Below are 21,057 nucleotides of genomic sequence, written 5' to 3' on the forward strand. Positions count from 1 at the left end.
TTTTTTGACTTTACGATTACATTTAAGATACTATTTAATATTTATTACGTTGCAGCTGGTGTTATAGCTCAAAAATATTTAGAACAGGAGTCTCAAAATCAAATTCAGACAGGGACGATATTTGATATGATCTCGTGGGCCAAATATAATTATATCGTGAGCCAAATTTGGACCCTGGGCCTGAGTTTGACATGCCTGATCTAGAAAAACAGGCATTATCACTCGAAGCGGGGTTGTCTCCACAGATCTGACCTGTAACATGGTCTGATTCTGACATTTTAGACAAAGTAATAACATTTCCACAGAGAAAACCATATGACACATTACAGATACAAACCTACTACTAAAGTGTTTCATTCTACTATTTCAGTTAATGTTTCAGTTTTTGTTTTTTTGTTTTTTTTTTAACAGTATTGTACGTTTAGAATGGGTTATAGCATCTGTGACATTATTTGTTTAAATATTATCATTTATCATCCATATTTACTTCAGCAATATATCACAAATTTGTTATAAAATTTGTTATTGTGACAGCCTTTTTTTACTTTTACAAAATAATATACATTCTAGTTATGTAGTTATTAGTCTGTTTACTAGGTGTTATTTATTATAAACATTATATTTTCTTGTTTTAATCATATTTATTTCAAAATGATCCTGTTTATTACAAAAAGTATTCAAATGTGATTTTTTTATTACTCCCCAAAACTATGACCTTTGCATTTTAAAGACTTAGACTAAATAATTCTGAACTAAATAAATTCTTTATAAGTAGCAAAAAAAGACAGAGACAGGTGTCAAATAAGGCATAATTGTAAAGGTAAATGCACAAGTCAAAATAAAATACAAAATAAGTAATAAAATATAAAACCTTAGCTATATACAAGAGGACATAGGGTTATCTGTTACATAAGGGTGAGTTGTTTTACAGTTGTAGGGAGTATTATCTGTTACATAAAGTAAAAAAAAAAAAAAAAAAAAAGTGAAATAACACAGTAATAATTATCACATTTTCTATTTCTATTTTCTTTTCCAACATTTGTTACCACCTTTGTCGCTTTCTTCCATGGTGGTATGTCCCCGGGCTGCCCTCCCCCTCCCTCCCCGGACGCGCTGCTCTGACCTCCCCGTGCGCGCACCAGAGCCTCGCGCACTCCTCCACGCACCACGGGCTGCGCTCATGTCGTCTCTTTGCGCTTTTCTCAACTAAATTGTATTTTATTTTCAGCGGGAATTCCCTCAGCGTCACACCTTTTCAAGGGACGCCCATGGCACTGTTGTGGACCGGACTTTTGTTTTGCTTTTACGCAGTCGTGCTTGGACAAGGTAAGAAAATCTGACATTATGACCCGCTAATTTGCAACGATTTGTAGAGATTTTTATGATAACAAAATACTCTGATAGCCACTGTCAACAAATATTTAACAAACACTAACAAACTAATTCCATTTACTTTGCCTAAGTTTTCTGGTGGAGTTTGCCATCAGCTTGTCTCCATGGTGATTAGGGGTGCCCAAAAATATCGAAATATCTATGTATATCGTATCGTTTAATGTGACGATACGGTATCGATATTATGGGCTGCTGTATTGATATATTAGAAGAGTATTTTTTGGTATATTATAATTATTTTGTTACAGTGCTACAGTTTTGTTGCTTGTTTAGAGGAAGGAAACTCATTTATGCAACACATTTGACATTTTCACTGTTTTGATGATTAAAATGTTTGTGTTTCTTATGAACTTTGCACAAGAAGAGGTTTAACAAAGACTTTTAGTATCACAGCCATGATTTAGCTTTTATTTTTTAATTAACTGTATCGAATCATTTTAAAATACATCGCATCGAATCAAAAGTGCACTGTATTGAGGTATGTATCGCATCGGCAACATCTTAATGATACCCAGCTCTAATGGTGATGTTACTGATTTGCCTGGAATGTTCCACAGTATGACATTAAACTTAGGCTATCTATCTCCATGGCCAAGTAAAGGTCACATCTGTGGAGAGGCGAGTGCACTTTATCAAGAGCAATTTGTAATTTTAGCGCTTGTAATTGGATAAACACAAGATCGACACATTTAGAAATTTGAATTGTATTGTATTTTTGCTCCACTGTGCCCATCCGGTTTGCCTACATTAATACCATACTGTGGAATATTCCTGGCAAAGAAAGCAAAATATCTATGCAGAAAATGAGATGGCAGATCCTCCTCCAGATATAGCTCCACAGTGTTGATTCGATTCCCTTGTTTTGCAGAGAAGCAGCCTTCAGTGCGACAGTGCTGTGAGGATGGCAGAGTCAGAGGCCTTAAAGGACAGGACTGTACAATGCTCCCTCTCATGTCCTCGGATCACACCTGCATGTAAGTTACACTCCCCACACCTGGTTTGTGCAAATGTACCCTCTAAATACTGTTAGTTATGACTTTGTTTGAAGGAGAATATACTGTACAGTAATGAAGAGGTTTGGAGCAGTGGTGGAAGGTAACAAAGTAAAGTAAAGTACTGTTTTTAAGTAGATTTTTGAGGTATCTGTACTTTACTTGGGTACTTTTTACTTTGCTACATTTGAGAGCAGGTATTTGTACATTTTGCTCCACTACATTTGTTAAAAGGACTGAAAATTAAACATATTTTTCATTTGACTTTAGGGGTTATTTTTACCATATTTTTACCATTCTTATACCTGACTTAAAGTTTTGAATTTAAGCTTTGGTTTTCTAGTCTGATTCATCAGCCAGTTTCACTTTGTAGAAACCGTCTGGCCTCCCAACGTTAGAATTTTTCGCTTGACAGTAGGCGGGTACTTTTTTTTATTTAACCAATCACTGCTATTTGGTCGTGATGTATGTAATGCGTCACTAACAGGGATAACTGGTATATTAAGCTTTTCCCTAATTCTGTAGGAAGAAAGGCAATAACATCTTTCCCCTTGATAAAATTCACCAAACATTCTCTTTGTTCCGGCTTTAAATCCTCGATCTCGGAAATTGTTGCCAACACAGAATATATGGCTCTTCACCGATTGGCTGGTGCCCAAACTCGCACTTCCTGCATTTTTGCGAACCGACTAGTGTATTCCGATTCCTGACCGAGTCACTGAAGAGAAATAAAACTGAGCGGAGGCACTAGGCGGCACCAGCCTGGCTATTGGTTTTCAACAAACAAAAATAAATATTCAAAATTCATAGCAATAAATGAAGGAATTGATTCGTATTGCTACTAAATCTGTATACTTTTAAAAATCAATATCACTACATATAATACTTTAACAAGTTAACAACATGTGATTAAAATCTGTGTGAAATACTCTTACAGAACATTTTTAAACAGGTACTTTAAAAATTTTATGTAAGTAGATTTTTTCACGTAATACATTTGCTTTCATTTGAGTAACTTTTTGCCTCTGTATCTGTACTTTTACTAACAAAATTGAGTACTTCATCCAATACTGGTCTGGAGTAGGTTTGCTTGAAGAAAGCAGTTTTATTCTAGGCCTGTCACCCTAACCTTAACAAATTTTGAAGCACAGTATATTTCTAAGGAGAAATATTGTGTTTTTTAAAGGTCCTATATTACACAAAATTGACTCTTGTGAGCTTTAAGACATGTTGTAATGTTGTTACCTTCTAAAAACATAGCTGGAGTGTGTTTTTTTCATTAACACATGTTTAAGTAACCCTTTATTATTAGTCTGTCACCATTTTCAAAGTAGTTTTCAAGTTAACTCCTTTTGTTTAGTAGAGATTGGCTATTGCTGTGCTGAAATTATCCAAATGATTCTAGTGAAGGTGTTTGAGTTTTAGAGAAGAATTCAGCCTAAATGTGCAGGGTTTGCAGGGTGTGAATGAAACAAAACACAACTCCAGGTTTGTTTGTGATGAGGAAACATTATAACAGAGATTTGAAAATAGCGCAATATTGGCCCTTTAAACTACTTTATACCACAGATTAATGTTAAGATAATCCTAGAAAACCATTTTAAATAGACAGTATCATTAAAAGGCATGAGTTCCAACAAATTAATAGCTAAATGAACCAATAATTAGCCATAAAAGTGACTTATTCAACCCTCTACAGCTCAAGTCATATCGTATTACAAATAAAACAAAAATCTCCCCAATTTGCAAAGTAAAAAGTATCCAAGATAAATATTGAACCCCCCAAAAAATATATATGTAGCTTTCATATATTGACTGTAAATCGATATAGTAATTATAATGACAGGCCTATGTAAGACTATAGGCTCCTTCAGACCACATATACATTTAAATTGACAGTATGTAAGATTTAGATTTTTCATTTCATTACATTTACAAATAACAAATATAATGCTGAGTTATTCGTAATTACAAAAACATTACACATAATGGCGAAATTGTTTATATTATAATTTGGTTTGTGGTTTTCAAGAATATTATCCAATCAGAAAGCAGAATGAGCCTCACATAAGTCTCTCAGTTGGGTTGCCAGTTTCAGTGCTGAAATCAAGTTTGTTTAAACCTAAAATGTCTCTCTGGTCTGAATGCCTAAACCCCAGCATCTGCAGCCAATCATGAATCAGTGCTAGTGCAGCCTCTGTAACTCAGTGAGGGAATTCTGAAGGTTTCTGATGTTTTTTTGGGGGGGGGTTTGCATGCCAATTTTGGTAATTTCTCTGTCTGTAATTTCTCTGACTAAAACCATGCAATTTAATTCTATTCTTACATCCATATAGAGCCTTGCACCCGTGGGACCTGACTCAAAACAGTTTGGCTTGGGACACAGTTTGAAAGCTCATTGCAGGCTTGGGCGGGAGCGGGACTGCACAATGCAGTGGCGGGAGGGTGGGATGATAAACTGCAGTACCACAAATGAAATATGAGTGTGAAGTAAAATATACAAATGACTAATGTCATAACATCATCTCTGCTGGATATTTAATTTGGCGTTAATAAAAACATTTTAAGCAGCCTAAATTTGCAGATGTGGTCTAATCTCACACAGATTTGAGACAATTCCTGTTCAGTTATCCGTGTTTGATAGAGCTTAAGAAAGTGAACGTCCCCAGTTTGAAGGACTTGCGGGCGAGAGCGGGACAAAATATCTCAAATGCATGCGGGAGCGGGAATGAAAATTACATTTCTTTGCAGGAGCAGGCGGGAGTGGGCCTGAAAATTCTGTCCAGCGCAGACCTCTAGATCCATATTGGCTTGATTATGTTTGTTTTCTTGTCAATACTCTTTCATTGCCATTTCATGTCCAATTTAACACATTTCAGAAGCATGGTGTAACTTTTCTGGTTGAGGGTCTATCAAACCTTTCTATCTTCACAGAGACCAAACGAGACCAAGTTACAGGTCAGGCAACCCCAGTCAGAATGCCTGTTTTACTAGGTATTTTTGAGCTATAAAACCACCTGTAATTGAGTAAACGTAAGGTAGAGCTGTTTAATGTCATACTGTGGAACATTCCAGGATGAGCAATGACATATCCATAGAAATAAGCAGGTGACGGACCCTCTGGAAAAGTTATACAATGCACCTTTAAGCTAAAATCAAAATTCTCAAATCAAATTCATGTCACCTCCTATTACGACTTGACTCATACAGTACGCTTAAACCTAACACCGACTTAAAACCTGGTCTAGTCTTTGGTGTTGGGATGGTGCACATAATGATCTAGTTCCCACTGAAGTGCGGGTGATGGTATCTTTAAAAAGCAGGAAATACCCCGGGGGCTACAAACCCCAAATCATGTGTTGAGCCTTAGAGTTAAGCTGCAGGGGAGGGACGCTACATAAAAACTACACAGTAACTACAAGCTTTAAGTGGCCCTGAAGCTCTTTACACAAACAGCCTCTTTTGACCCAGGCGGTGGTTTTAGTGATAGATCCACACCTGGTCCGCACATGGAGGTCAGAACAGGCCACTCCAGGAGCTGTAAAAGTTTTCCTATGTGGGCTATTTCTTTTATAATAACTATAATAACACTGTTTCTTATGGGGGACTTCAGCAGTTTATGCTTTTCAAATGTATGTTGGGGGTCTGTCACCTTCTTGTTTCTATGGATATGTCACTGCTCTGCTTCGATTGTTCCACAGTGTGACATTAAACAGATTTAATTTACATGTATTCAGTTGCAGGTGGTTTTATTGCTTAAAAATACCTACAAAAACAGGACAGGTATTCTGACTGTGAGTGTGATTGTCTTTGCACAGAGCTGACCAGTAACCAGTAACTAATAATATCTACATAGAGAAAAGCAGATGGCGGACCCTCATCCAGAAAAGTTACACAACGCACTGTTAAAAAAAGCCCTGAATGATAAAATAAAGGTTTAATGTTTTACAAAATATGCTAAAATGAAGATGTAAAATACTAGAGGTAGATGGAGAAAACAGAATCTCCTTTGCCATGGATTCTACTTGGACGACTGCGGGATTTTTCTAACAGTAGTCGAGGTAGTGAATATATAAAGTATAGAAATTGTTGAAACCCATGGATCTGTTAAAATGTGCAACCTGTCAAGTCATTGATGTAGTAATACATTCTGTAACAACAATGCTTAAAAAAAAGGCACATAGGGCACCACGTCCTTGTGGGGGCACCACAAAAAATCTGTCTTGTGCGTAGAGGACCTATTAAAAAAAAAAAAAAAAATATATATATATATATATATATATATATATATATATATATATATATATATATATATATATATATATATATATATATATATATATATATATATATATATATACACACACACACACATTTTTTTTTACAACTATATATATATATATACATTTTTTAAACAACTATTTTTTTAAACAACTATTTCTTTTATGAATGACCCAGGATTGCCCAAGAACAGTGTTGTGCAGCGACTGTTGAAACCAGGTTTTGTGATGTTGGGATCAAGATGGCCGAACAGAAGGGAGCCTGTGAAAGACCTTTCCTCCAGGGAGACCTACTGGAAACTCAGCTCTCCAAGGTAATAAGATGTCTATCTATTTACCCTTTACAAATGTCTCCAGTCTCCCTTAAAACAGCAGGATTTTTATTCAACCAAAAATTAAGTCAAATATATTTCTTGTTTAGGTCATGGGTTAGAAGAACTATGCTTTTTGGGTATTTTTTAAATACATGTTGTTCATTGTAAACCTCAATGAACAAAACAGCGTAACAGGTCCACTGACTCAAAACAGCAGAATCAGAATGCACCATCTCTTGACTTTTATTCAGGGCCGGTGCTTGCCATTTGGGTGCCCTAAGCACAAATGGTTTGTGATGCTCCACCACATCACCAAAAAAAAAGTGGGACTGGGAAGAAAAAAGTGAGACTGGGGTGTGACCGGCGACAAAGTACGATTGCAATCAACCGCTACCACTGACTTCTCGCCTCTCTCTGCGCACAAGACAGATTTTTTTTGTGGTGCCCCCACAAGGACGTGGTGCCCTATGTGCTCTGCCTTTTGTGCATGCGCGGAGTCACGGCTCTGCTTTTATTTATGGAAATGGTCTATGTGACATTTTGGAAGCCTACATGTATAATGCAGTGGGTTGCATATGCATAGGGTTCAAACAGACATTTTCTGAGTAGTCAAGTCTCAAACACAGAACAATACAGGTTTATTCATGAATCACTCAAAACACAGCCATGCTGGTGAACGCTGTTAGAAACATGGTTAAAAGGTCAATTTTCACATATTTCTCCTTTATTTTAACTTCTAACTAACACCAAGAAATAGTGCAGTAAACCTTGATGACTTGTCTTGCATTGCAGCACATTTTGTTGGATTGAATGATTAATTGTACTTGAATATTTAGGATAACATTAAATTGGATGAATGCATGTTTTCTTTATAAATCTGTATTATTGTCATATGTATTTTTTCAGCTGTGCTGTGACTGCTGTGTTCTGGGGCAGACAGCGGCTCTTCAGGGTTTGGGCTGTGAACTGGAGGGGGTGATTTTGGGAAAGCTCTGTAAGCACACGGCCAGAGCCTGCTGCAGCCAAAACAACAGCACAGAGACCACCAAAGCGCCTGCTAAAGGTGAAATACTGCCTTCTCACTCTAGCACTCACTAATTTGGCTCTGGTATAATTCTGGTTTAATTCTGATGTAGACTTGGTTTGGCCCTGGTTTACTTCTGGTCTGGTCTAGACTTGGTTCGATGTTTATTCTCAATTTCTTTGTGTGCAAGTGTTGTTTAACTTTTTTTCTTTGTTACATAATTCCATATCTCTGACTTCATAAACTTCAGGTGTTCTGTACTCATAGAAAATGTAGAAAAAAACATTGAACAAAATGATGTATCCAAACTTTTGACTGGTAGTGTATCTTGCAGTTCTACAAAACAAATCAGTAACATTTTGTATAAAATAATTTCTGTTTACCAAGATCGGCATTGCTTTGGCTGTGCACTTGTTGAAACAGCCCCGCAGCAGCTGTGGGGCAGATTGGTGCTCATTGAGTCTGGGTCACATGGATTAGAGCTTTACTCACCTCACCAAATGTTACCTCCAGGACAACTGCGCTGCCTTTTGGCTCCTGTTCAAACACTTAAACATGTGTTAATCTCAAATGTGTCAATTTGGCCAGAGTGATGCTTTTATTTGCTTTGATTTTTTCTTTTTTTTGTAGATCTGGAGAAGAATTTTGAGAAAGATAAAATTGGGACCCCTGCTACAGCGAAGCCAAAAGAAGACGACACACAGTCCTGCAAAGGTATCAGACTGAGGATTATTGAGTCATATTTTTACATTATACTGTACTGCACTGTACCTACCTGATTAAAGACAATATCAGAACATCTGTCACTTTAACCAAAGCAACCCTCCAAAACCCTTAACCCCACTCATAATGTAATTACAGGTTTATACCGGTTAATATGCAATAAAATGTAAAGTTTTATTTATTATTTATTTATTGATGCAGTGTACCTACCCAAATGAAGGACATAACAAATCTAACACCTAACCCTATTACAAGTTATTACAGGTTTATACACATTGAAATGTAGAGTAAAATGTGATCACAGTAATTTCTTTTTCACAATTACGGCTGTGCAATTAATCACATTTTATTGTAATCAAAATGAGATCCAATCATTTCAAATTGTCAGTGGGGGCCTTTTAATTAAACAGCTACAGTTAATGTTTTGTAATTAAAAGATTTTTAGCAGACTTTGGGCTTTGAAGGAATAAGTTTGACTGTTTTGTGTTAAACGGCACTGACTAAATGTGTGTGTTTTAAAAATCTGTCAATACAACAACAAAAAAACATGGATCTTTTAAATCATATCCCCCAACACTTCTAACTGATGAAATACATTGTGAAAAACTTGATTCTTATATTGATCCAAATTACAATTTTGAAAGCAATTTGTATATTAGATATGTCTTATGTATGTTTTGTATGTTTTTAGACTCCATTTGCTCACAGTTGTGTTTGGGGAATGGGACGTGTGGCTGTCAGGACGGATACCAGTTGAAAGAGGACGGTGTGAACTGTGAGGGTGAGTCGTGTCAGTGAAAACACCACACACAGGCAGTGAATGTGTTTAGACTAAAATCATGTTTATTTTCTCCTCAGACGTGAACGAGTGCTTGACTGGCAACCACAACTGTATCTTTGGCCTGTTCTGTATAAATACTGAAGGGTCATTTCGCTGTCAGAGAGAGACAGGCTGCGGGACTGGATACGAACTCATGGACAACAACAGATGCCAAGGTGAGAATACAATAATAAAGAAGAGCCAAATTGTTAAAGGGCCCGTACTGCGCTATTTTCTGATCTATGTTATGTAGGGGTGTAACGATATCCAAGTCTTATGGTACAATATCGTCATGGTATGAACCTCATGGTTGCGATATCATGGGAAAGCTCACCATTAGGGATGTAACAATATCCAAATTTCTTATGATATTTTCACGATATACATCTCACGGTATAATATTTATTGTGATATTTTGTGGAGGCTGTGAACAAAACTGTTAATATGTGACTTTTTCCTCTTAAAATGCCTTGACAAGACCAAAGAACTAAGACTTAAGTGCTTATGTTACAATGTTATTTTTTCATGTAGTCTACGCTGAAAGGGAGCAAAGGATCATGGTCTATGTAGTTCCCTCTGTCTTCTTTTTTTTTTTTTTTAGCTATTGCTGCATCATAACTCTTAATTTAAGCAAAGAGACTTGTAATTCGATATATTGTGATGGTCCACGATATTATTATGAGAACTTTCACGATATGATACCACAATATTTTGGTTATTGTTACATCCCTAATGTTATAATGTTGTTTCCTCGTCATAAACAAACCTGAAGTTGTGTTTTATTTCATTCACACACATTCAACACACAAACTCTGCATATTTAGGCTGAGTTCTTTTCTCAAACTGAAAACACTCTGGTCCACCTTGTGATGTCATGTAGTAATTGGTTTTTTTTGTTGTTTTTTTTGTTTTTTTAAACTCCATTCCCCTTCACTAGAATCATTTGGATAATTTCAGAACTCAAAACTCAAAAAAATAAATAAATTAAAAATACAAACTGTTTTTAAACAACACATTTTCTTGTGACTGTAATGTTATGTGTGAGAGAATTTTTTGACAGCACAAATCATCTCACCTGTAGTAGTTCCAACTAAGTCAGCTCTTTTTGGTTGTGTTGAACTAAAGCTCAGATTGATTAACTTGAGGAACAGAACTACTAATAGAGCAGTTATCAATAAGTTATCAATAGCAAAGTTACAACAAAGTTATCAATAACACTGCCCATATCCAAGCAGGAAGTAGAATTATAAACTTGTCTAATTGGGCTAAACTAGATCAATTTTTTAGCTAAATCTTGAATATAATTACTTTATTAATTTACTGCTATTCTCTAAGGTACTCGTGTTTCCCTCGTTGACTGCTCACTATAGTTTTTAAGTTTATTTCTCCATCTCCTGTATTGAGTCTTAGGTAAAATTTAAGTTTATTTTCTTTTATAGATATTGATGAGTGTGTCCTGGGCACTCATAACTGTGGACCAGAGTTCATGTGCACAAACACAGCCGGGTCATTTCGCTGTCACCCAAAGGAGACCTGTGCCCCAGGGTACATCCAAGACGCCATTGGACACTGCATCGGTGAGTCTGTGGGGTGAAGAGTTAAACTATGTAACTTTTCTGTTGGGGATTTGTCAACAGCTTGACTCCATGGAGATGTCATTGCTTTATCTAGAATGTTCCACAAAATGGCATTAAGCTTCCATCTATATTGCATATATTGAATTATAGATATTTTCATTGTTACAAACATTTGAAAAACATTCATTCTTAGACAGTGAGCATGCTCTTTTTTTTGCAGATATAAATGAGTGTGTGGTGTACACCAGCCCGTGTCCGCCCGGTCAGACCTGTATAAACTCTCTGGGCTCCTTCACCTGTCGCAGAAACACCATCACCTGTGGGCGGGGCTATCACCTGACTGAGGATGGCTCACGCTGTGAAGGTACAGATAAGTTAGCTATGTCAGATTCCAGATAGTTAGTAGTAAAAAAAAAAGGGGAGGGGGGTGGGATAATTATGTCACAGATATTAATCTCAAGACCAAACTTAGCTTTTGGGGGGAGGTGGAATGAAATATGGGATTGTTCTTAAACACTGTAAAGCTCTTTATGTTGCTTTTTTTTTTTTTTTTTGTATGAAAAGCACTCTATAAATAAAGTTTGATTGATTGATCGATTGATATTACTGATGTAGAAACAAAAAAGACTAAAGCTTTCACAAATGAGAGTAATTTTTATATAATTGTTGAGTTTAATTATTATTATTTATTATTATTATTAAAAAATACTTAAAAAGAAAAAAAAACCTCTTTGACTACCACTGCCCCACTGGCACTGAAGGATGAGCCAAATCTATTTCTCCTTTGCCATAACCATAAATGTATTCACTTCCAGTACAGTATTCTTTTGTTGACCGCTTTTGTGGTCATTAATGAATGATTATTTGATTTTAATTGTACTTTATTTCCTCCCCTCTCCTTCCCGTGCAGATGTGGATGAATGCAGAGCAGGTGTGTGCGGAGGCCACGGCTGTGTGAACCTGATCGGCTCTTATCGCTGTGAGTGCAGAGTTGGATACACCTTCAACAGCATCACCAAACTCTGTGATGGTAAGAAGCCACAAGATACACATACTAGACAATGGTGCATGTATTTTATTTTTTGTGTGTCTCTGACTAATTATTATATTGTGTTCAGATATAAATGAGTGCAGGCATTACCCCGGGACTCTGTGTGCTCATAAATGTGAAAACACAGAAGGGTCTTACAAATGCAGCTGCACCTCTGGATTCAAACTGACCTCTGACGGCAGGAACTGTGAAGGTAAAAATGTTTTTCAGTTTAAACTATTACATTTTATCCAACAGCACTGTAAGCTTTGTTTTGGATATTCTAAACTGTGATTTCATATCTTTCTCCTAACACACAGATGTAAATGAGTGCGAGAATAACCCCTGCAGTCAGGAATGTGCCAACGTCTACGGCTCCTACCAGTGCTACTGTCGCCGTGGTTACCAGCTCAGTGACCTCGATGGCATCACGTGTGAAGGTAATTATCAATTCATCAAAACTGGCTAATGAAGGTTACATTCAAAGTTACATCAGAGTTACAGGGCCCATATAGCTGAGACTGAGATGGAGAGGAAAAACTGCATATGATGTACTGGGCTTATCCACATGACATCATCAGTCATAATTTTACAAAGGTGAATTTTGACAAAAAAAACAAAAAAACAAAAAACAAAAACAAAACAAAAAAAACCACAAGATGAATATTGTGAGTTTGTGGAGTTCAGTCCTAACAAAAAATTATAACATTCAAATTTGTAGATTTGTATTATTAATTATATGAAAAATAGTTCATTCTACATGGAGAGAAACAGTAGGCAGGCTGGCGCCACCTAGTGCCTTCACTCAGTTTAATTTCCCTCCAGTGACTAGGCCAGGAATCAGAATACACTTGATAGTTTGCAAGAACCCTGGAAGTTGTAGACTGCACACGGGCCAGTCAGCGAAGAGCTGTGAAGGCATGTCTGGGTCCCTTTTTGTGAAACAGCAAAACAGTAAACAAAGCGGTCAAGATGGACGTAGACGATTCCTGAGATCCAGGATTTAAAACCGGAACAAAGAAAATGTTTGGTGAATTTTATCAAGGGGAAAGATGTTATTGCCCTTCTTCCTTCAGTATTTGGTGCATTACATACTTCATGACCAAATAGCAGTGATTGGTTAAGATAAAAAAAGATTAAAAAAGTACCCGCCTACCTTCGAGCAAACAAATCCTAATGCTGCGAGGTCAGACAGTTTCCACGAAGTGAAACCGGCTGATGAATCAGGCTAGACAAACAAGCTTCTGTGCACCATCTAGGTTAATTAAATTGAAGAACGTGATTCCAACCTACTTGTATCTCCTCCAAATTCCACAAATGAATAAATTTTGTTTTTTTCAGATATTGACGAGTGTGCTCTGCCGTCTGGCGGCCATGTTTGCTCCTATCGCTGCTCCAATGCTCCAGGAAGTTTCTACTGCACCTGCCCCACTACAGGCTACACACTCGCCCACAACGGACGCTCATGTCAAGGTGAATAATTGATCTTAACTAATAATGCATCTGCATTAAACTTAAAGGCCCATGTTATTGTTATTTTCTGGTCTTGTTCCTCATCAAAAACATAAATTTCAGAAAATGCACCACACAGGAAGTGCTTCACTGTGTTTCAAAACTCCATACACCTTCACTAGAATCAGTTGGATAATTTCAGCTCTGGAATTTCCTATCTTTACTGAACCAAAAGTAAAAGTTAGCTGTTAACTTGAAATTTTACCGCTCTAGGACATCACAAGTGGAGCAGAGCATTTAGAGCTTTGTGTGATGGAGACAGACTAATAATAAAAGGTTACTCAGACATGTGTGAATGAAACAAAACCCAACTCCAGGTATGTTTTTGACGTGACTAATGTGACTTAAAGCTCACAAGAATCAGTTTTTTTAGGATCTTTAAAATTTGTAATATATAATGTTTTTCTTCCCTCCAGATATCGATGAGTGTGCCACAGGAAGCCACACCTGTTCCGTGTCTCAGAGCTGTTTTAATGTCCAGGGAGGATATCGCTGTCTTTCCTTTGAGTGTCCTGTGAACTTCCGCCAAGCAGCACCTGGGTGAGATGGATGATTCAGTACTGTATTATTTAATCAAAGGGCCGTGTCTCTGCTCTTTTAAACACAAGCATCAAGTTTAGCCTTGGTTACTGTAGAGCACAATACATGCTATTATGAGATAACAGAACCTTTATCTGTTCCACGATGGGGAAATTCCATTGCAAGTCATGACTTGGACTCGAGTCAGACTTGAGTCACTATTTTACGGACTTGAGATTTGACTTGATAAAATGGACTAAGACTTGGGAGTCGACTTGGACTTGAAGGTCAGTGACTTGGGACTTGACTCGGACTTGAGGCCTGTGACTTGGGACGACATGAGAGGCACTTTTAAATCTGAATTTTTTCTATTCTGAACATAATGATTCACACTAAGATCTTGTTAAGACATTTAAAAAGGAAAAATTTACTAAATTATTTTCTACAACTCTTATATACTCCATAAATACTCATATACAAATATACTATGACTTTTTAAGTACAGTTAATCTTAAAAGTCATATAAATTGCAAAAGTCTAAGCTATATTTGGTACTTTGGTTTATAGACTTGAAATGACTTGAAGCTCAAAGCCGACAACTGACTTGACTTAGACTTATTGGCCAGTGACTCGAGACTCTACTTGGAGTTGTCGTTGACTTGGGACTTGACTCGGACTTGAGGTCAAAGACTTGAGACTTGCTTGAGACTTGCATAACAAAAACTTGGTTCCACCTCTGTCCAGTGTTGTAAAGTACACAAACAACAGAATAAAAAAATGCAATTAAAAAAAATAAATAAAAATATTATAAAAACTGAACCCTAACTACAATATTAGAATATAGTCAAAAATGAGTTACAATACAAAAATGAGTAAAAAATAATAAAATACAACAGTACAGGAGAGTAAAACTATAATGCTTCACAACTATTATGAAGAATAAATGTCTTTGACTTTGGTTATAGAGCAGCAAATTGCAAAAGACGCAATCACAGCCATTTTACAGTAAAAATGCAAAATGCATCAGTTTTCTAAATACAGCCAAAGTTCTCTAAATAAGTAATGTCAAATATAACTTAATAATCAACCTCACCAATTAGACTTACATCAAATGGCATCAATCGTCCTATGCATAAAGTGTTACAGTGCTCCAGTGCAGAATGGTTTGTGCCATAAACAATTAGTTAAATTCATCCTTCACGCTTGGCTAAAATCACAGTAAATATTAAATATATATAAAAACACAAATTTTTTCCAAGACAAACGTACTGAAATTGATAGATAAATACATTACAGTCTATTCATAATTGTAATCTGTAGTGACTGTTGAGTTGTTGCGGTTGGTGGTGGTTTGTCTATTCTTTGTGTTCAGACTTTTATTTATAGCGCAATGGATTTGTTCTGCCCCCTTGAGGTTTGATTTTGATAAAATTATGGTCATGTCCCATATGATTTAGTTATGACAGTTATGTCCTGATAAAAAGGGCCTAATATGTCAACATCATTTCTCTGAGTCCACACTTTTGGGCCCTTGTCTGTCCACCTTTCTACCCTTAAACATCAGAAGTCCTTTTGATTGAATCCGCACCTCCCTATGTCTCCTTTACAGCCGTTGCGAGCGTGTCACTTGTGAGTTTACACATAACCCTGTGTCGTGTTTGTTACTGCCTCTGAGAATCTCCTACTACAACCTCACCTTCCCCACCAACACTCCCGTCCCCGCTGACGTGTTTCGGATGGGACCCTCCAACTCCGTGCCCGGGGATGAGATGGACATCAGTATAGTGTCCGGAGATGAGGAGGGGTACTTTGTGGTGCAGCAGCAGAGCCACGGGGGAGTCATTTCACTGCGACACACACTGACCGAACCCCGGGACTTCCTGTTGACGGTGGAGATGAGGCTGGTCCGATACGGGAGGTCCCATTTATACATGGCCAAGATAGCTGTGTTTGTAACTCCTGAGCAACGCTTCAGACCCACAAGAGCAGCACATCATTAGGAGACTTACTGCAGTTTTCTAGTTCTATTTTCTACTTTTTTCACTTTTATACTCGTCAGACTTTTTGCTGAATTGGGTTCGAGCATTTTAAAGGCCCATATTAAGCTATTTCTTAATCTAAGTTATAATGTTGTTTCAAACCAAAAACATACCTGGAGAAGTTGTGATTTGTTTCAGTCACACATGTTTAACATACAAATCCTGCACATTTCAGCTAAGTTATTTTCTCAAACAGAAAACAAGGAAGTTATCCAATGTGTGTTTAAACTCCTACAGCTTGACTAGAATAATTTACATAATTTCAGCCCTGGAATTTCCAATTTTGACTGCACAAAAGGGTAAAAAGTAGCTCTTAACGTGAAATCTTCATGACATCACAATGTGGAACAAAGCATTTTGAGGGTAAAGTGTTACTCAGACATGTGTGAATGAAACAAAACATAACTCCAGGTATGTTTTTGATGAGGTAACAACATTATAACATGCTCAGTAATATAGGACCTTTGATTTCACTTTTTATTTTATCAAAACTCAGACTTGAACTGAGCAGAACTTAACTGCTGTAACTTCTGCATTTATTCCCTGTAACTCATTTGGGCCAATTACATTTTTTGGAACCATTTTGGAACAACATTTTTTCTATCCTGTGGTTTCCAGGGCCCAAAATATTGACAATAGTAAGTATAAATTGGTTGTAATTTTTCTTTTCGATTCTTAATAGAACAGTTGCTTAAAACTTGCAGTGAACAATCATGAAATTGTAAGTGCATAACTCATAAAAACATGTACAAGTTAAAGCAACACCACGTAACTTTCTGGAGATGGATGAGTTTAATGTCACGCTGTGGAATATTATGGCCAAAGGAACAACATTTCAGTGGAGAAAAGCAGGTTTTCAATGGAATAAAAACCCAAAATCCAAAATAATATGGCTAAATAAGGCCAAAAGTTACGCGGTGGGGCTTTAATTATTGGGTCTGTAAATATGGTTCACAATAACATTATTCTGTCAGACTTGCCGAAAACCACTGCTCTACCTTATGTCTGTATGGCAGCTTTATTGTTCTTATAATAAATAATATATGAAAAAACATACTTGTGATTACTTTATTAAAGCCAACACCAACTCAAATCTACACACCTTTTTGTCTTTACCCAATACATTGATATTTTTGAAACAGTTTCCTCGATATTTTGTTCCAAGGTCGCTCACTGGAACACCAAACTTTGAGCTATATCGAAATTGGAGCTATAATAATAAGCATGGTACTTACTTGGATATTTGCAGCTCTTGTAGTGCTCAAAATTGTAGTCCAATTAGTGGTAAAGTTGTATTACATATCTGGTGATGGATGATGTCTCTAATGTTGATATTGGGGCGTTATCGGATAATTCAGGGTATATGAAAGTCTAGACTAAATATTCCCCTAGGTTGGATGGTTTGGTGCTATTATTTGGACACAGAATCCTAGAATTATGTAAAAATATTTGTCATTAGTGATTTCCAACCTATATTTTGAACATGTTTCTGTATTATTGTACTGTTTTTTTAATTAAAATATGTAAGATTACACTTTTGTAATAATGGAAATGTCAACAATTCTAAATTTTTGTAGCTATTCATGGGTTTTTGCTATTTACAGATGCCATTTTGAGGACTTTTCACCACTCAGCAGTTATATTTAGTTGTTAGATGGGTGTATTTTCAACTAACTATGTTCACAGTCTATTTTCACTTCTATATCAAAGGTCCTGTATTACACAAAATTGACTCTTGTGAACTTTAAGCTATGTTAAAATGTTGTTAACCTCGTCAAAAACATACCTGGAGTTGTGTTTTGTTTCATTCACACATGTTTGAGTAATCCTCTATTATTAGTCTGTCTACATTTTCCAAGCTCAAAATGCTCTGTTCCACCTTGTGACGTCATGAAGCAATAGTTTACAGATGAACAGCTACCTTTTTCCTTTTGTTCAGTAGAGATTGGAGTTTAAAAACACAACTAGGTATGTTTTTGGTGAGGCAATAACATTATAACATAGATCAATAGTGTAATCTGGGCCCTTTAAGTATTTGTTCATGCTTTAATGAGGCTATTAAAGGTGTAGTTATTATAAAGTGGTACCACATTCTGTCTTATTTCAAACTTATCTTCTTCTTCTGTTGAATCTCTTGCAGAAACGACGGCTCTGTGCGTTGCATCAAGTCCTGTCCTCCAAATGACTTCAGCTGCTCCCTCGACCCAGTCCACCTCATCACCTACACTGTGCTCTCTCTGCCAACCTTCAGGGACTTCACTGGGCCAGAAGGTACAGTAGACTCATGTCTCTAACAACGTATTTACATTTTACATCTGTCCTGGTTTGGTCCTGGTTTAGTCCCAGTTTAGTGGCAATTGTAGACAAAAAGCAGGTCTGGTAGATAGAGAGATGTACACCTGATAAAGGTTGTGACTGCATGCTGGCTCCAATGGCAAAAATAGTAGAAAAAAAAAAACAGATTTGCACCACAGATTTTTGTAGGTCCCAATTTTTTATTATTTTAATAGTTTCACAATGCAATTTTGGGGTCAGGCCCTTCGTAATCAGAAATCAAGTCCTCATGCTGTAAACAACATGCACAATAGGTCAAATCCTCCAGCTAATGTGACCCAGTCCTTCTCCAAATCTGGAGATGGGTTGCTGTTTGCTGTTCTCTTGTGCCCATTGCTCTTGACAAGTTGCCCCAGAGACAGTGAAGCATGGGTCAAATGCAGATATAAAAATGCACTTTCTCTTTGCAGAAATTGTCTTCCTCAGGACAGTTGCAGTTGCCAATGCTGCTCCTTATCCAGGCTCCACTGATGTAGTGTTCGACATCCTGTCTGCAGATGACCAGCTCTCTTTTGATGTCATTAAAAGCACATATCAAGGCATGATTATGGGTAAGATATACTATATAAATATAGTTTAAATGTGTCTTTTTCACCTCCTAATATTAACGGCTTTATTTTCCAGGTGTGGTCCGTCAGGTTAAGCCGATCACTGGCCCAAAAGAGATCGTTGTGGAGGTGGCCATGAACTATGTGAAGTCTGGAGCTGTATCTCATCGGAACATTGTTGAAATCCACCTCTTTATTTCCGCATTCTGGTTCTGAGAGCATTTGATGTGACAGAGGAAAATATGGACAATTATGAGGATACAAATTAGACTCAGGCTACTGAAAATTGTTTTGTTCTTTGGCTCATATAACATAATGTGTGATTTACTTGTTTTTGTTCTTAAAAATTTTGGTTTGCAGATCAACACTAGGCTGTAATGCCTATAATGGTCCTCTAGGTCAGTGGTTCCCAAGTTTTTCTCCCAACAACTTGTATAGTTACTCATGGATACACAACAAATTCAAAAGTGTTAAAAATTCACGGTGTTGGTGTTGTGAGGAAAGTGAAGAAATTACAGATATGTTTCAGTATAGTCAAGAGTTATTTCAACTTTGACAGTGCTGTAGAGTAAAATAAGTAGTTGTTGATTATGTGTTGACATAAAATGAGTAGTTGTTGATTGACAGTGTTAACGTTAAAACACTTAGAAAGTGTGTATTGTGAATATTACACTACATCAGTGTTGGGCTTTAGCTTTGGAAGGTGAAATGTGGCTTCTCTCTCGGACTGTAGCTCTCCCGCTGGAAACGAGCTTGCGTGTATGTAACGCGATGATTTAGGACAGTTATAACCTATTTATGAGTTATTTCAAGTGATAAATACAAAAATGCTGGTGGTAAAATATTGTCTCCTACGTTTATTTCATTGTTGTCACCTGTTGTCCGGGTTTTACGTATTTTTATTTATTTTTTTTTACATAGTTTTAATTGTTTTTTTTTTTTTTTTTTTTTTTTACACATGTTTTTACATGGTTTCACATCGCCTCTCTCCTCAAATGAAAGGTAAAGTTAAAAACAAGTTTATATCTCTTATGGCAACGCACAGGCATTCCACGGTTGCCAGTAGTTGTATATATAAACCCCAAAATTGGAATTTTCTGCCTCTGCGCTCCGAGAGGGAAGTCACATTTCACCGTCCGAAGCTAAGCTAAGCTAAGAGCTATTAGCGTTTGCTTTTCAGCAGAACCTGAACTGAACGAGCCTCAAGTCCAACCACCTGAGCTCTCACATGCCCCGGGTCAGATTACTTTACCTTTTTAGGAAACTCTTCAGTTAATTTAATTCATAAAAATACTAAATATATTTGGTGTAATGCTAGTAGCAGTAAGCTAACTAACTTAGCTGTGACAGTCAATGTTGTCATCACTGACGTCCATGAAAATTGGATAAAATAGCCACAAATTGTACTAAATTAAGAGTAACATTACTTAATAATAATAATAATAATAATAATAATTCTCAAGTCTAAGTAAAAGTATTCCGAAAACTACTCCTCAAGTAACTTAAGTTAAAAGTAACTGGACGAAACATCTGATTTGTCATTTAAAGTTAATGCAATTGCGAGGATGAAACATGAAATAGTACTCATGGCTGGTATTTTCACAGTGAGAAGAAAGTACAATACCTGTAAACAGTGACTCAAGTAAATGTATTAGGTCATAATACTTTATGTCATTGTATTGCTTGTGACACCTGCCCTACACTCACTGTATATAACGCGATGATTTAGACATTGTGACCAACTGTTGAGGGCACAGACAATTCCTGCTGTCAGTTGGATTTTGCAAAAACAGTATTGTGTCATATGACTTATTTAAATTGTGTTGATTGTATGATGTGCATTGTTTTAATACAAGTTAAGCTGAAATGGAATTTTGTGGTGGTTTTCATTATTTTACATTTGTAAAAGGGATTATGAACTAGAATGACCACATCATTTACACTGTATTTAGG

The 21,057-nt window shown here is 36.7% G+C and overlaps 1 protein-coding gene across 1 annotated transcript; it reads left to right on the top strand.

The window, feature by feature from the left end:
- Positions 1 to 1,012: 1,012 nt before the first annotated feature.
- LOC110165025 (fibulin-1) lies at positions 1,013 to 19,878 on the top strand. The gene is made up of 17 exons (XM_055153677.1): positions 1,013 to 1,326; positions 2,261 to 2,366; positions 6,843 to 6,978; positions 7,885 to 8,041; positions 8,633 to 8,716; positions 9,417 to 9,506; positions 9,584 to 9,721; positions 10,985 to 11,122; positions 11,343 to 11,486; positions 12,033 to 12,152; positions 12,241 to 12,366; positions 12,473 to 12,592; positions 13,494 to 13,625; positions 14,081 to 14,204; positions 18,363 to 18,493; positions 18,967 to 19,107; positions 19,181 to 19,878. Exons 1-17 carry the CDS (start codon positions 1,269 to 1,271, stop codon positions 19,318 to 19,320), a joined length of 2,085 nt encoding a protein of 694 aa, XP_055009652.1. The 5' UTR covers positions 1,013 to 1,268; the 3' UTR covers positions 19,321 to 19,878.
- Positions 19,879 to 21,057: the final 1,179 nt, after the last annotated feature.

Source organism: Boleophthalmus pectinirostris, unplaced genomic scaffold (assembly GCF_026225935.1).
Source record: "Boleophthalmus pectinirostris isolate CB_2022bp ecotype Guang Dong unplaced genomic scaffold, ASM2622593v1 HiC_scaffold_18, whole genome shotgun sequence".
Classification (NCBI taxonomy): domain Eukaryota; kingdom Metazoa; phylum Chordata; class Actinopteri; order Gobiiformes; family Gobiidae; genus Boleophthalmus; species Boleophthalmus pectinirostris.

What these genes read in the sequence shown, in the direction of transcription:
- LOC110165025 (XM_055153677.1), top strand. Translation starts at nt 1,269, where the DNA reads ATGGCACTGTTGTGGACCGGACTTTTGTTTTGCTTTTACGCAGTCGTG. An exon ending in CATCACCAAACTCTGTGATG is followed by an intron (nt 12,153 to 12,240) that starts GTAAGAAGCCAC and finishes TATTGTGTTCAG; the next exon opens with ATATAAATGAGTGCAGGCAT. An exon ending in TTCCGCCAAGCAGCACCTGG is followed by an intron (nt 14,205 to 18,362) that starts GTGAGATGGATG and finishes AATCTCTTGCAG; the next exon opens with AAACGACGGCTCTGTGCGTT.